This window comes from Chelonia mydas, chromosome 11 (assembly GCF_015237465.2).
Source record: "Chelonia mydas isolate rCheMyd1 chromosome 11, rCheMyd1.pri.v2, whole genome shotgun sequence".
Classification (NCBI taxonomy): domain Eukaryota; kingdom Metazoa; phylum Chordata; order Testudines; family Cheloniidae; genus Chelonia; species Chelonia mydas.
The window spans coordinates 31980003-31992986 of NC_051251.2; the positions used below are offsets into that span (position 1 = coordinate 31980003).

Genomic DNA, 12984 nt, shown 5'->3' on the forward strand with positions numbered 1-12984 from the left:
ATATAAAGAAATGTAAATTCTCTCTGCAATCCTATTTCTAAAAGTATCTCTTTATTTTATAATTTCTCCCAGGGTCTGAGTAAAAAAACTGGAATTTCTTCCAGTCACCTTCAAGCCCTGTGGATTGGATATAGCACAGATGGATTGTCAGCTGCCCTTGCTTCTCTGAGAAATCTCTATACACCTAATGTGAAGGTAAGAAAATAAGAATTATGAACTCGGGATGCCACCTGAATCACAAATGGGTCTGATCTTGCACCGATGAAATCAGTGGGAGTTTTGCCACTGACTTCAATGAGGACAGAATTAGACCTAATGTGAAAATATCATGCATAATTAAAATACCAGTGATGACTAAATATCATCCAGAGATGGTCTGTGAATAATATTTAAGTGCTATAAAGTCAGCAAAGGGAGAAGTAAAGGTTTGCTTTTCTAGGGCCAACTTATAAATTGCAATGAATACCTTAAGATTGTTTTTGCCCAGAAAGTCAATGTATTTTTAAAATAGACACTGAAAATCTGGAGGCCATTACTCAACAAATCATAAACATTTCTATGAGATTAAATTTCAGACCAAATTTATGGGAAGGTACCCTTGTAAATTTGTTGCCCTGCAGCTGAATGAATGCTATCTGTGTTGTGCCCTTTTTTAGCTTTTGTGTTTTATTGGGGAATTTGGCTTCCGTGACTATCAGAAACGGTCTGTTCTTCACTCTGTTGCATTTTATCTCATTTTGGATTATTCCTAAAACTTAATCCAAATGGATATTTAATACATGAATCAATTTAAACAAAATAGAAACAAATCTCTAACCCAAGAAGCAATTTTACTCCAGAATAGAAATGTCAGAGACTCCATGAAGTCTACTAGGAATTTTGCTGTTGCTATCAATTTTACAAAGAATTTTACAAAGGCATTTGGATTACTGTGGTGATGGGCAGCAGTTTAAAACCCTGACAGAGAGAGAGAGAGAGAGAGAGTAGAAAATGTGCTGAGTTTAAACATTAAACTGAGAAGATCTGAATTTCAACAGATTGCATGGATGCATAGTCAAGTATGAAGATTCCTGATTTCCACACCTGTTTCTATTTTTTACTTTGGGACAGATCACTTAATGCCTCAGTTTACCCATCTGTAAAATGGATGTGGTGCTTAGTTGTTTGTAAAGTCATTTGAGATGCTATGTTAAAAGCTAAGTATTATTTTATCACAAATGATTCCCTGTGGGAGGAATTGAAAATAAAAGCCATCCATCTAACAGGTGTTGTGAGGTGGTCCAATATATATTGGGTCCTTAGTTGTTATATAAATAACTTAAATTTAATCTCATTTGTCTTGACTCTTCTGAAACTTCGCTGAAACAGCTAATGTGGGATCATTTTAAAGACTGTGTGTTTAATAGGTATTGTAAACTATCTGTTTTTGCAGAAATCCGTGTAAATTATTTGTGGCACCATGTTGTCTTAACTGTATTGGTTGGCTTTGTACATCCACTGTTTTTTTAAAACAGAACTTGCATAAATTATGCATGTAATTAAAGGAATTTTCAGAATCATAATGGTGAATGAATATCTACAGTTCTTCTGGATACTAGAGTTTGTTGAGGGGTATTTCTGTGAAAAGCCACTTTAATTCATACAAAAATCTTCCACTGGTTGATTTTCATTTCAGCAGAGAGCTGATAATGTCATAGATTCATAGATGCCAACGTTTAATTACAGCTTAAAAATACAGTGTCCCTTTAAAGGAAAATATTTTTAATATATAATTTAAAGCAGGTCATAAATTGGCTGGAGAAAATCCATATATTGGAAAATGAGTTCAAAATATGCCCTTGCCAGTAAGGTTAAGTATAGTTCTTCTGACTATAATTCCACAACCGTGCAATTTTATCTGGTAAATGTACAAAACCTTGTTTTTTAAAAATCTGACATAAATGTGCAGGAACTTCAGTTATAGATTCTTCTGTTTAAAATCTTACTATTGATTGTGTCTTGGAGACTGATCCAATTCTCATTAAAGTCAGTGGAGTCTTTCCCTCAATTTTGACTGCCCACATTTATGTCTGAGTGAGCGCTATATTGACAATTTATCAGGAGCCCAAGGACCACACCCAGTTTACTAATTTAGAGCAGAATTCAGCCTTCCTTGTCTTAAATATGCTGAAGTGTAGTACCAAAGGTTAGTTTCTAGCATGTGATGACCTATTTTAAACTATACAGATCCAGCATGGAGAAGGAGTTGTGTCCCTTCCTGAGGTTCAGTATACTCCTCCCTCTTCCTCCTATGAATGCTAATGCAGGGGAGTGTGACATGGCCTTGTCCGTCTTTACCCCAGTTGCAGTAGACTGTGCCTCAAGGGGTGCAGAGAGAGACCAGGCAAACATAAGGGGAAAGGAAACTCCTTATACTCACTGCTCTCACTTTGCTCATACTAAGAGCCATCTACAATCTGGCTGTTGATTAAAACAGAAAAAAATTGCTAGCCATTTAGCTGTCATTTACCCACATAGTCAGACCTTGGCTGTGGTTTAATTGTAATATTAAAAAGAAGAAACCCCTGACTTGAGGCCACATATGCCTGTTTCAAATATTTTCAAATATGCCGGTAAAACCCTAAAGTGCAAATGAATAAGAGAAACAATAAGGCATTGAAACCACAATGATGTCAACTAGAGGTAATAATAGATTTCATAGTGGACCATTTTAGGGACCTATCCTATAAATAAGTATGCATGTGAGTAACTGTATTTGCAGGACTAGGCCTTTAGATTGCCCTTCTTTTGTGTGTTATCTGGATTTTCATAATTTTAGCACATTTCTTTTATGTCTGTGTTTTAGGGTTAGAGAAGAATTTAACAGTAACTTTAAGCCAAATTCAACCTACCCTAAAATTATTATATTCTGCTGGAAGGTGTCATTAATAGCAATTTAAAAGGGGGGGGGGGAAATCCTTCCATTTCCAAGACAATAAATTAAGCTAGTCAATGTTTTTGTGGACCTGACGCACATGTTTTCTGTTCTTGTACTTTCCTGCTGATTCTTCAGCAGATTTAGTTGGGGTTGGTCCTGCTTTGAGCAGGGAGCTGGACTAGATGACCTCCTGAGGTCTCTTCCAACCCTAATCTTCTATGATTCTCTGAAACTAACTCTGGCCCAGTGATGAGCTGCCAAAATCTTAACAACCGGTTCCCTCCTCACCCCACAATGGGGTCGTGGCCCGCCCCGCCCCCTGGGACTCCTGCCTCATCCACCCCCCTGCGTTCCTTGATGCCTCCCCGCCCCCCCCCCCCCGGGACCCCTGTCCCATCCATCCCCCTCCCCTGTCTGCCCCCAGAACCAGGCAGGAGGGTCTCGTGGGCCACCATAGTGGGTGCCCACTGCACCCCGCCCCTAAGAGCCAGAGGGACCTGCCGGGGGGCGAGGTGGGGAGTCCCGGCGGTGCTTACCTGGGGCGGCTCCCAGGAAGCATCTGGCAGGTCCCTCTGGCTCCGAGGGGCGGGGTAGCGTAGCTGGGGGAGGAGCAGGGGGAGTGGCTGTTCCCCCCACTGATCACATCAAAAGTGGTGCCTTAGGCACCGACTCCCTGGGTGCTCTGGGGCTGGAGCTCCCACGGGGAAAATTTGGTGGGTGCAGAGCACCCACCGGCAGCTCCCCGCCCCGCGCGTGGCCCCAGCTCACCTCCACTCCGCTTCCACCTCCTCCCCTGAACACGCCACCCCGCTCTGCTTCTCCGCCCCCGCCCGGTTTCCCACGGATCAGCTGTTCGCATGGGAAGCCAGGGAGGGCTGAGAAGCAAGCGGTGGGGCCTAGCTTTGTGCTCATATCGGTGATGTGGTAAGGCAAGTAAGGGAACAAGGCTATGCACACAGAAAACATGCTAATTTCAAGGAACACAATCTGTGTTTTGCGAAATGGAAAAAATCATGATCTGCAGGGAAATAATTGTTGTTTTCTGAGAGGGAACAAACAAGGATACCATGGGGAACTTTAAAGATGAAAGAGGTAAAATTGGGGAAAGTGGGAGGTGTAGGGTCCATTATTGGAATTGCTAACGTGGGGAGGGGAGAAGGTTGCAATTTTGGCCAACTGCTAAGTGTTTTCAAAGGTGTTTTTTGTGTAATGATATATGTTGTGCCATGGTAACAGATGAAACCATAATGGTGAAGACGATATAAAGATTTTAAAGTTCATAATATTGTGGATTTATAGCTAGAATTTATAGCTAGTAACCCAAAGATATAACTGTTAACCAATGGCTTTTAAACTTTTTTTTACTTCACATTAGTATCAATATGTAATAAATTCAGTTTCCATTTATAATTTTAATACCAAAATCAGAATAGAAAATGAGATACTTCTGCAGCCTCTCGATGATATGCTATGATAAATGTGGAGAAAAAATAGCTTGTTTAAATTTTCCTTCAGGTGAGTCGTCTGCTGATCTTGGGGGGAGCAAATGTGAATTACAGGACTGAAGTTCTAAATAATGCTCCAATACTGTGTGTTGAGTCTCACCTTGGACATGAAGAAATGGTCACTCTTCTGGTGGAATTCGGAGCTGCTCTTGATGGGACATCTGAAAATGGAATGACTCCACTTAGCTATGCAGCAGCTGCAGGTCACATGAACTTGGTTTCATTGCTCTGCAAAAAAGGTGCAAGGGTAAGCTATGACACCAAAGGATGGTTTTAACTACAGTACTCATGGCTAAGAAAATATTGTATAGGCATGTTTTATTATATTTATTAGCAATTTATATAGAGTATGGTGTGTACATATCATTTTTGAAAAAAAAAAACCCCACATAACAAAGGCTTATACATTCTTATATAGATCCTTGCCCTGAAGAGCTTACAATAGAAAGCTGTGATTCATGTATGTAATTATCTTTACACTTGTGAGTAGTCCCATTGAATTTAATGGAAATATTTACATGTATAAACCTCTCCCAGATTGTGGCCAAAGAGCTGAAGCTGACTGGTGAAATCAGTGGCAGTTGCAGATGTCCTGGGGCAGGCCCCAAGTTTGTGATGAGCAATCAATGTCATGACAATTGGGGAGGGAAATAAGAGTGGAATTGCAATAAGGGGAGAGGAAACATGTTCATGGGCGAGCATATTTGTTTATTTCCTACTTGCAATCATTTCATAGTGGTTTATTGTTGTTGTTTTTCCATTTAATTGTATTCCTTTCTCATGTTGGGGTAGATAGATCCCAACCCTTCCTAATTTTCTGTAATCCTTCCAATTTTTGCTTGTAATTACAAAACTACGAATTCAGGTTTAAAACTACTACATTTGCAAGCACACACATTTTATACATATATAAAATACATGTGTGTGGGTCATTCACCACCACTCAGGTCCAACAAACAGCAAATATTGCTGGGGCATTAGGGGGCGTTCTTTTCTACTTGTGGCACATGCGCAGATTGCACAGTGAGGGTCTGACTGGAGGCAAGCTGCAGTGATTTTGAATGGGTTTTGGCATTGCTGGATTTACTGACCAAGCCACAGGCTGTGTATTGCTCTCTAACTGCCCTGTATGGACTCTGATGGTGCACTTTAGGACCTACAGCACTCCAGCAGGGTCTACACAGAGCAGTTAAAGTGCAACATGTGGCCTGAGTGGTGACTCCAGCACCCAAACCCCACTGGCAATGGCCGTGGCTTGCCTTCTGTGAGACCCTTACTGCACAGTCTTCAGCAGAGGATAAGCTATAGGGGCAGGAGGAGGAGGAGAGGAAACATGACAGAGGAGGGAGAAGAGGATCATACCAGGAAGGAGGTTCAGCCGTGGGACTGGCCGAGGTAATTAAGGGCCTCTGTAGGTGGCATAAGAGGGTAGCTTTCCTAGGGCTGATTCTCCCCTTCTTCCTGTCCAGGAGTAGGAGTCCAGGCTCCCTCCCTTGTCCATAGATGGGGAGGGTGCTGGGAGAGATGTCCCATTTTCTGTGAGGGGAGAGGAGTGGAGGAGGAGAGCAAGAGGTCCCAGGCCGGGGGAAGAGAGATCTAAGCAACCTCCCTGATTCCTCATCAGCTGTTTTCATAAACATCTGTAAAAGTCTCAGAGCAAGATTGGCGTCTCTGGCCGAGTGCAAATACAAAGATACAAAGCACTCAACTGGAAATTAGTGTGGCGGAGATAGCCAAAATAAAGGAGGTTGGAGGAGGGATTTGAAGGAGAGAAGTTGTTTCAGGCATACGTAGGGACATGTACGTGGGAGAGAGAAGACATAGAGTGGAAGAAGGAAGTAAACAGAGAATGCAAATATACGTGGAACTAGCTGAGTACAGGACATGAGAATGAGAGAACAAAGGAATGTTGATTGATTGATCAGCATTTTCCTGAGATGTTTTTATATAGTGATTTATTAGGGTTTCATTTATTTCTCCTGTATCAAATTATGAGTAACAAAAGTGCAGTATGAACAAAATCCTGTTGTTGTTTTTTCCCCCTACAGATTAAACACTAGTTTTGGAGCTGCAAATATTTGGCAGAGAAATTGACTAGTTAGTATTTGCCACATGTATAAAATGCTCATTAACAGATACTTACTCCTGTTACTTGGATTGTAGGCTCTTTGGGACAGGGACCAGCTCTTTGTTATGACTTTATATACTACCTAACACAATGGGGCTCTGATCCATGACTGGGACTCCTAGGCACATAATACAAGGAAGAATAATATGCACCCAGATCGTGGAGACTTAAAGGCCAGAAGGAGGGACTCTTGTGATCATCTAGTCTGGCCCCCTGCCTAACACAAGCCATTGGACTTCCCTGAATTAATTCCTGCTTTAAATCCAATAGCGGTGGTTGCACTGGAATAATGGAGAGGCCTCTAAATGGGGTCATGCATTATTTAGTTCCTAAGTTGCTTGCTGATGGCAGAGATGTTGCTCCACACATCCTTTTCATTTGGCTCATGTTTTGTGGCTATATGTAATCACTTTCCATATCTAATGGAGCTGTATGAGAGACCAAAGGTAGAAAAAATAAATTAAATGCTTTCTACCCAAATTCTTGTTGCTGTTATAAAAATATAACCTAATAGCAAATTTAAAATAATCCCTGAAAAACCCACAATGCAATTTCTATGCCAGCTCTAGTGGATTAGTTTTACTTCTTACATTGAAAAATAGAAAAGCTCACAGACAAAATAACTAGATACTGGAGAAGTGGTGGAAAGTTCCTGTTCTTTGTTTGTACTGACCATCACTTTCAGCATGCAGATGAGAAATTAGACAGGCTTGATCTTTTAGTGTTTTCAGGGAGGTGTTTTTAATTTAGCAGCCCTAGACTGACCCTCTCAGCTACTTTTTTACAAACTGATAGCCCAGACAGACACCTGCAGTATTAGCAAGGGGGTGGACAAGCTGGGGAATCAGTGACTTCCTTGAGGGGTGCGGTATAGGGCTCCTTCCGACCCCACCTGCTTTCTCCTCTCCAGTGGGGTCAGATGCAATGTTCCTCACTTAAACTGTATCAGTTTCTTTGTGGGGGGATGAGAGTGCTGTCCTCCGCTGTTCTTGTTAGGCTGATGTAGCCTCTTCAGGCAGTTGCTGCTGCCCCAGCTGGCACAACCCTCACTGTTGATGCAAGAGTCTGAGAGTAGTGATGGTTTTCAACATGCAAAAGAAAAAATAAAGAAATGGTCAGTCAGAAGCCTCTCTAAATGTAAAATATACCTTTAAAAAAAAAAAAAGTCCAGGGTTGGCCATTTACTCACCCTGACCCTGACTTTAATGAAAAATGACAGCATTGACCCCTTATTTTAATCCTTATCTATCTTATAGGGCTACAGGGTGTAGATCTGGAGGTGTAACAGAGTAGATTAGAGTACTCCTTGTGTTTCTGGGAGAGCAAAGACTAACATTGTGTGTGACCACTATACACAGGTAAAGGCAGTGATACTTCTTGCACACCCCAGAGGGTCTAGGCATAATCAAGGGTGGGTGTGTGTGTAAGTCCTATAGCAAGAAATGGAGGGAACCCACAAACACACTGTGTCTTCTGGTAATCATCTTTTTATTTAAAGTTATTCAGTAGGAAAGCTGTTTTTATGTTAGCCTCTCCTTGTGTTTCTTTAATTTTACACAAACAGGGGAATTGTCACATAGTATAATAGAAAAGTAGGACTGGAAGAGACCTCAGTTGGTCATCTAGTGCAGTCCCCAGCACTGAGGCAGGTCTAAGTATTATCTAGACCATCCATGACAGATGTTTGTCTAACCTGTTCTTAAAAACCTCCAGTGATGGAGATTCACAACCTCCCGAGGTAATTTGTTCCAGTATTTAACTGCCCTGACAGGAAGTTTTTCCTAAGGTCTCACCTAAATCTCCCTTATAGTAATTTAAGCCCATTACTTCTTGTCCTGTCCTCAGTGGATAAGGAGAACAATTTATCACCCTTTTCCTTATAACAACCCCTTATATACTTGAAGACTATCATATCTCCCTTCAGTCTTCTCGTCTCCAGATTAAACAAACCCAGTTTTTTCAGTCTTTCTTCGTAGATTGTGTTTCCTATACCTTTACTCATTTTGTTGCTTTCTTCAGTTTGTCCACATCATTCCTGAGGTGTGGTGCCCAGAACTGGACACAGTACTCCAGATGAGACCTTGTCAGTGCTAAGTCGAGTGGAAGAACTACTTCTCATATCTTGCTTATGCCATTCTTGCTAATGTTCCGTTCCTCTAAATTCTAGCTCTGTGTTGAACCATAATTCCAAAAATATCACTTATAAATTAAAAGAAAAAATATTTATATAAAACTGATTTATGTAGTACATAGTGTTCTGAAAGTACAATGTGAGTCATCAAACTTCCCATAAGATTATTATCAATTGCTTTGAGCTGAGTTTTGTTGTTGTTAGATCTGTTTTGAGAGCTCTGAGATTACTTATAACATTCAAATTTTTGTTCTTTCATACAGGCTGACTACCTAGACAAAAAAGGCCAATGTGCTTTGGTCCATAGTGCATTAAGGGGACACTGTGATATCCTTGATTATTTGCTCAACATTGACTGGACAGCTCCTTCCCATGAACAAATTTCACTGAAAAAATGTCATGCACTTCAGCAGGCATTGACAGCAGCTTCCAGTATGGGACACAGTCAGGTAGGTTAGTGGTTGGAATGCTTCAAAACTAATTTAAACTATCAAAATGGTTTAAATCATGCTTTATAATAATAAATACAGAAAGGAAAACTATTGCAGCTTCAAATGACTTTAATTGGATATCATCTTAGGTCTTAACTGTATATAGTGTTCATGGTTATTTAACCAAAAAGTCCTTTGTGTCTTGTTTTTGTTGATATGTAATTGTCAAATTACTTCACTATTCTTAAAACTGCTATATAGAATTCCTAATTGTGATTACTGTTAATCCATACAAATGAATCACTTCCTGCCTTAATCAAAGGCTTATTCCGCCTAGGATGGATTTTTAAAATTTTTCTTTTAAAAACCAAGAAAATACCATGCAGAAAACTACATTAAAAGAGCATTAGATTGCTTCACCTTCCAGCCTTAAACGTAGAAAGTACTAAAGTTAAGGTTATATATGTAACCTTAACTCTGCACCCTTGTTGCATATGCACTGAGATGCAGGGCTAGATCAGGGATGGGCAACTTGGAGCTACATCGAGCCCACCAGATCATTTTATTTGGCCTGCCAAACCCACCTCTGGGCAGGTGATCTCCCCGTGGCAAGGCCAGGAAGGGGGCAGGGTGTCACGGGAAGAGGGCCCTGTCTGTGCCCGGATGCACGCATCACATAATACTCTGGCAAGAGCCAATGGGCTCGAGTGGGATGACATGCTCAGCACTGCGGGACAGGGGCTGCTGCTACGGGGTGAATATGGGTTGGGCTTGCATACCAACTCTCCCTCGCCCCACAGCCTCTTGCACCTTGTGGGCAGGATCTGACCCCTTCTGCTCCCCCCTCAATAACCCATTACACACACCCTAGCCCACCAAAGTGTTTTAATGGATTCTGTGGCTCTTTGCTATGTTAAATTTGTCCATTCCTGGGGTAGGTCCTCAAAACTCAGTTGGACCAGCTTTGTCTGATACCCCAGTATGTCTGAAAAGGTGGTTTTAGTCTACCTTATACAGTTTTCTAATTCTGTGGCCAGCAGGAGGCTGTTTCAGTTTTGACATGATTTAGAGCAGTCTTGAGACTTCTCTAAGTTGCACCCAGGCACAAAGAGCTAATGATAAAAAGAACTTAACAGCACCTCCTTCCCTACTCACACCTCCAAAATACCTCCATCTCCAGAGGCTGCAAAGAAAAATGTAAGACTGGCTATGGTGGCTATACACTGCTGGAGGATTACAATTCCATTAGGAAAATCTTCAGCTGGCCATTAAGGCTAACTTTAAGGCCTCATTCACATGGCTGCACTGGTTTAACTCAAATTGTTTTATAAACTGTTTGTTAGTTAAGCTGATACAAAACCCCTCTGTGGACATGTTTCAGAGTAACAGCCGTGTTAGTCTGTATTCGTAAAAAGAAAAGGAGTACTTGTGGCACCTTAGAGACTAACCAGTTTATTTGAGCATGAGCTTTCGTGAGCTACAGCTCACTTCATCGGATGCATAGCATATCGTGGAAACTGCAGAAGACATTATATACACACAAAGACCATGAAACAAAACTTCCTCCCACCCCACTCTCCTGCTGGTAACAGCTTATCTAAAGTGATCATCAAGTAGAGCCATTTCCAGCACAAATCCAGGTTTTCTCACCCTTCCCCCCCCCCCCCCCCCCCCACACACACAAACTCACTCTCCTGCTGGTAATAGCCCATCCCTCTTTGAAACCTCTCTTTATAATGCGCATGATAATCAAGGTGGGTCATTTCCAGCACTAATCCAGGTTTTCTCACCCCCCCCCCCCCACACACCCCCCTCCAAAAACCACACACACAAACTCACTCTCCTGCTGGCAATAGCTCATCTTACAATGTGCACAGCAATAATCCAAGTTTAACCAGAACGTCTTGGGGGGGGGTTGTAGGAAAAAAACAAGGGGAGATAGGCTACCTTGCATAATGACTTAGCCACTCCCAGTCTCTATTCAAGCCCAAATTAATAGTATCCAATTTGCAAATGAATTCCAATTCAGCAGTTTCTCGCTGGAGTCTGGATTTGAAGTTTTTTTGCTTTAAGATAGCGACCCTCATGTCTGTGATTGCGTGACCAGAGAGATTGAAGTGTTCTCCGACTGGTTTATGAATGTTATAATTCTTGACATCTGATTTGTGTCCATTTATTCTTTTACGTAGAGACTGTCCAGTTTGACCAATGTACATGGCAGAGGGGCATTGCTGGCACATGATGGCATATATCACATTGGTGGATGTGCAGGTGAACGAGCCTCTGATAGTGTGGCTGATGTTGTTAGGCCCTGTGATGGTGTCCCCTGAATAGATATGTGGACACAGTTGGCAACGGGCTTTGTTGCAAGGATAGGTTCCTGGGTTAGTGGTTCTGTTGTGTGGTATGTGGTTGTTGGTGAGTATTCGCTTCAGGTTGGGGGGCTGTCTGTAGGCAAGGACTGGCCTTTCTCCCAAGATTTGTGAGAGTGTTGGGTCATCCTTCAGGATAGGTTGTAGATCCTTAATAATGCGTTGGAGGGGTTTTAGTTGGGGGCTGAAGGTGACGGCTAGTGGCGTTCTGTTATTTTCTTTGTTAGGCCTGTCCTGTAGTAGGTGACTTCTGGGAACTCTTCTGGCTCTATCAATCTGTTTCTTCACTTCCGCAGGTGGGTATTGTAGTTGTAAGAATGCTTGATAGAGATCTTGTAGGTGTTTGTCTCTGTCTGAGGGGTTGGGGCAAATGCGGTTGTATCGCAGAGCTTGGCTGTAGACGATGGATCGTGTGGTGTGGTCAGGGTGAAAGCTGGAGGCATGTAGGTAGGAATAGCGGTCAGTAGGTTTCCGGTATAGGGTGGTGTTGATGTGACCATCGTTTATTAGCACTGTAGTGTCCAGGAAGTGGATCTCTTGTGTGGACTGGACCAGGCTGAGGTTGATGGTGGGATGGAAATTGTTGAAATCATGGTGGAATTCCTCAAGGGCTTCTTTTCCATGGGTCCAGATGATGAAGATGTCATCAATATAGCGCAAGTAAAGTAGGGGCGTTAGGGGACGAGAGCTGAGGAAGCGTTGTTCTAAATCAGCCATAAAAATGTTGGCATACTGTGGGGCCATGCGGGTACCCATAGCAGTGCCGCTGATCTGAAGGTATACATTGTCCCCAAATGTAAAATAGTTATGGGTAAGGACAAAGTCACAAAGTTCAGCCACCAGGTTAGCCGTGACATTATCGGGGATAGTGTTCTTGATGGCTTGTAGTCCATCTTTGTGTGGAATGTTGGTGTAGAGGGCTTCTACATCCATAGTGGCCAGGATGGTGTTATCAGGAAGATCACCAATGGATTGTAGTTTCCTCAGGAAGTCAGTGGTGTCTCGAAGGTAGCTGGGAGTGCTGGTAGCGTAGGGCCTGAGGAGTGAGTCTACATAGCCGGACAATCCTGCTGTCAGGGTGCCAATGCCTGAGATGATGGGGCGCCCAGGATTTCCAGGTTTATGGATCTTGGGTAGTAGATAGAATATCCCAGGTCGGGGTTCCAGGGGTGTGTCTGTGCGGATTTGATCTTGTGCTTTTTCAGGAAGTTTCTTGAGCAAATGCTGTAGATGCTTTTGGTAACTCTCAGTGGGATCAGAGGGTAATGGCTTGTAGAAAGTGGTGTTGGAGAGTGGGGTGGGAGGAAGTTTTGTTTCATGGTCTCTGTGTGTATATAATGTCTTCTGCAGTTTCCACGATATGCTATGCATCCGATGAAGTGAGCTGTAGCTCACGAAAGCTCATGCTCAAATAAACTGGTTAGTCTCTAAGGTGCCACAAGTACTCCTTTTCTTTCTGTGGACATGGTTAAACTGATTTAAATGTGGTTTATATTGATT

General features: G+C 42.3%; 1 protein-coding gene across 12 annotated transcripts in view; it reads left to right on the forward strand.

The window, feature by feature from the left end:
* The window catches only part of TANC1 (tetratricopeptide repeat, ankyrin repeat and coiled-coil containing 1), a 212982-nt gene that overhangs the window by 153475 nt on the left and 46523 nt on the right, over positions 1-12984 (forward strand). For all 12 annotated transcript variants that reach the window (XM_043524883.1, XM_043524880.1, XM_037911874.2 and 9 more), the window contains 3 exons: positions 73-195; positions 4433-4669; positions 8945-9130. In XM_043524883.1, coding sequence (XP_043380818.1) covers positions 73-195; positions 4433-4669; positions 8945-9130 — 546 coding nt within the window. The remainder of the gene's footprint in view (positions 1-72; positions 196-4432; positions 4670-8944; positions 9131-12984) is intronic.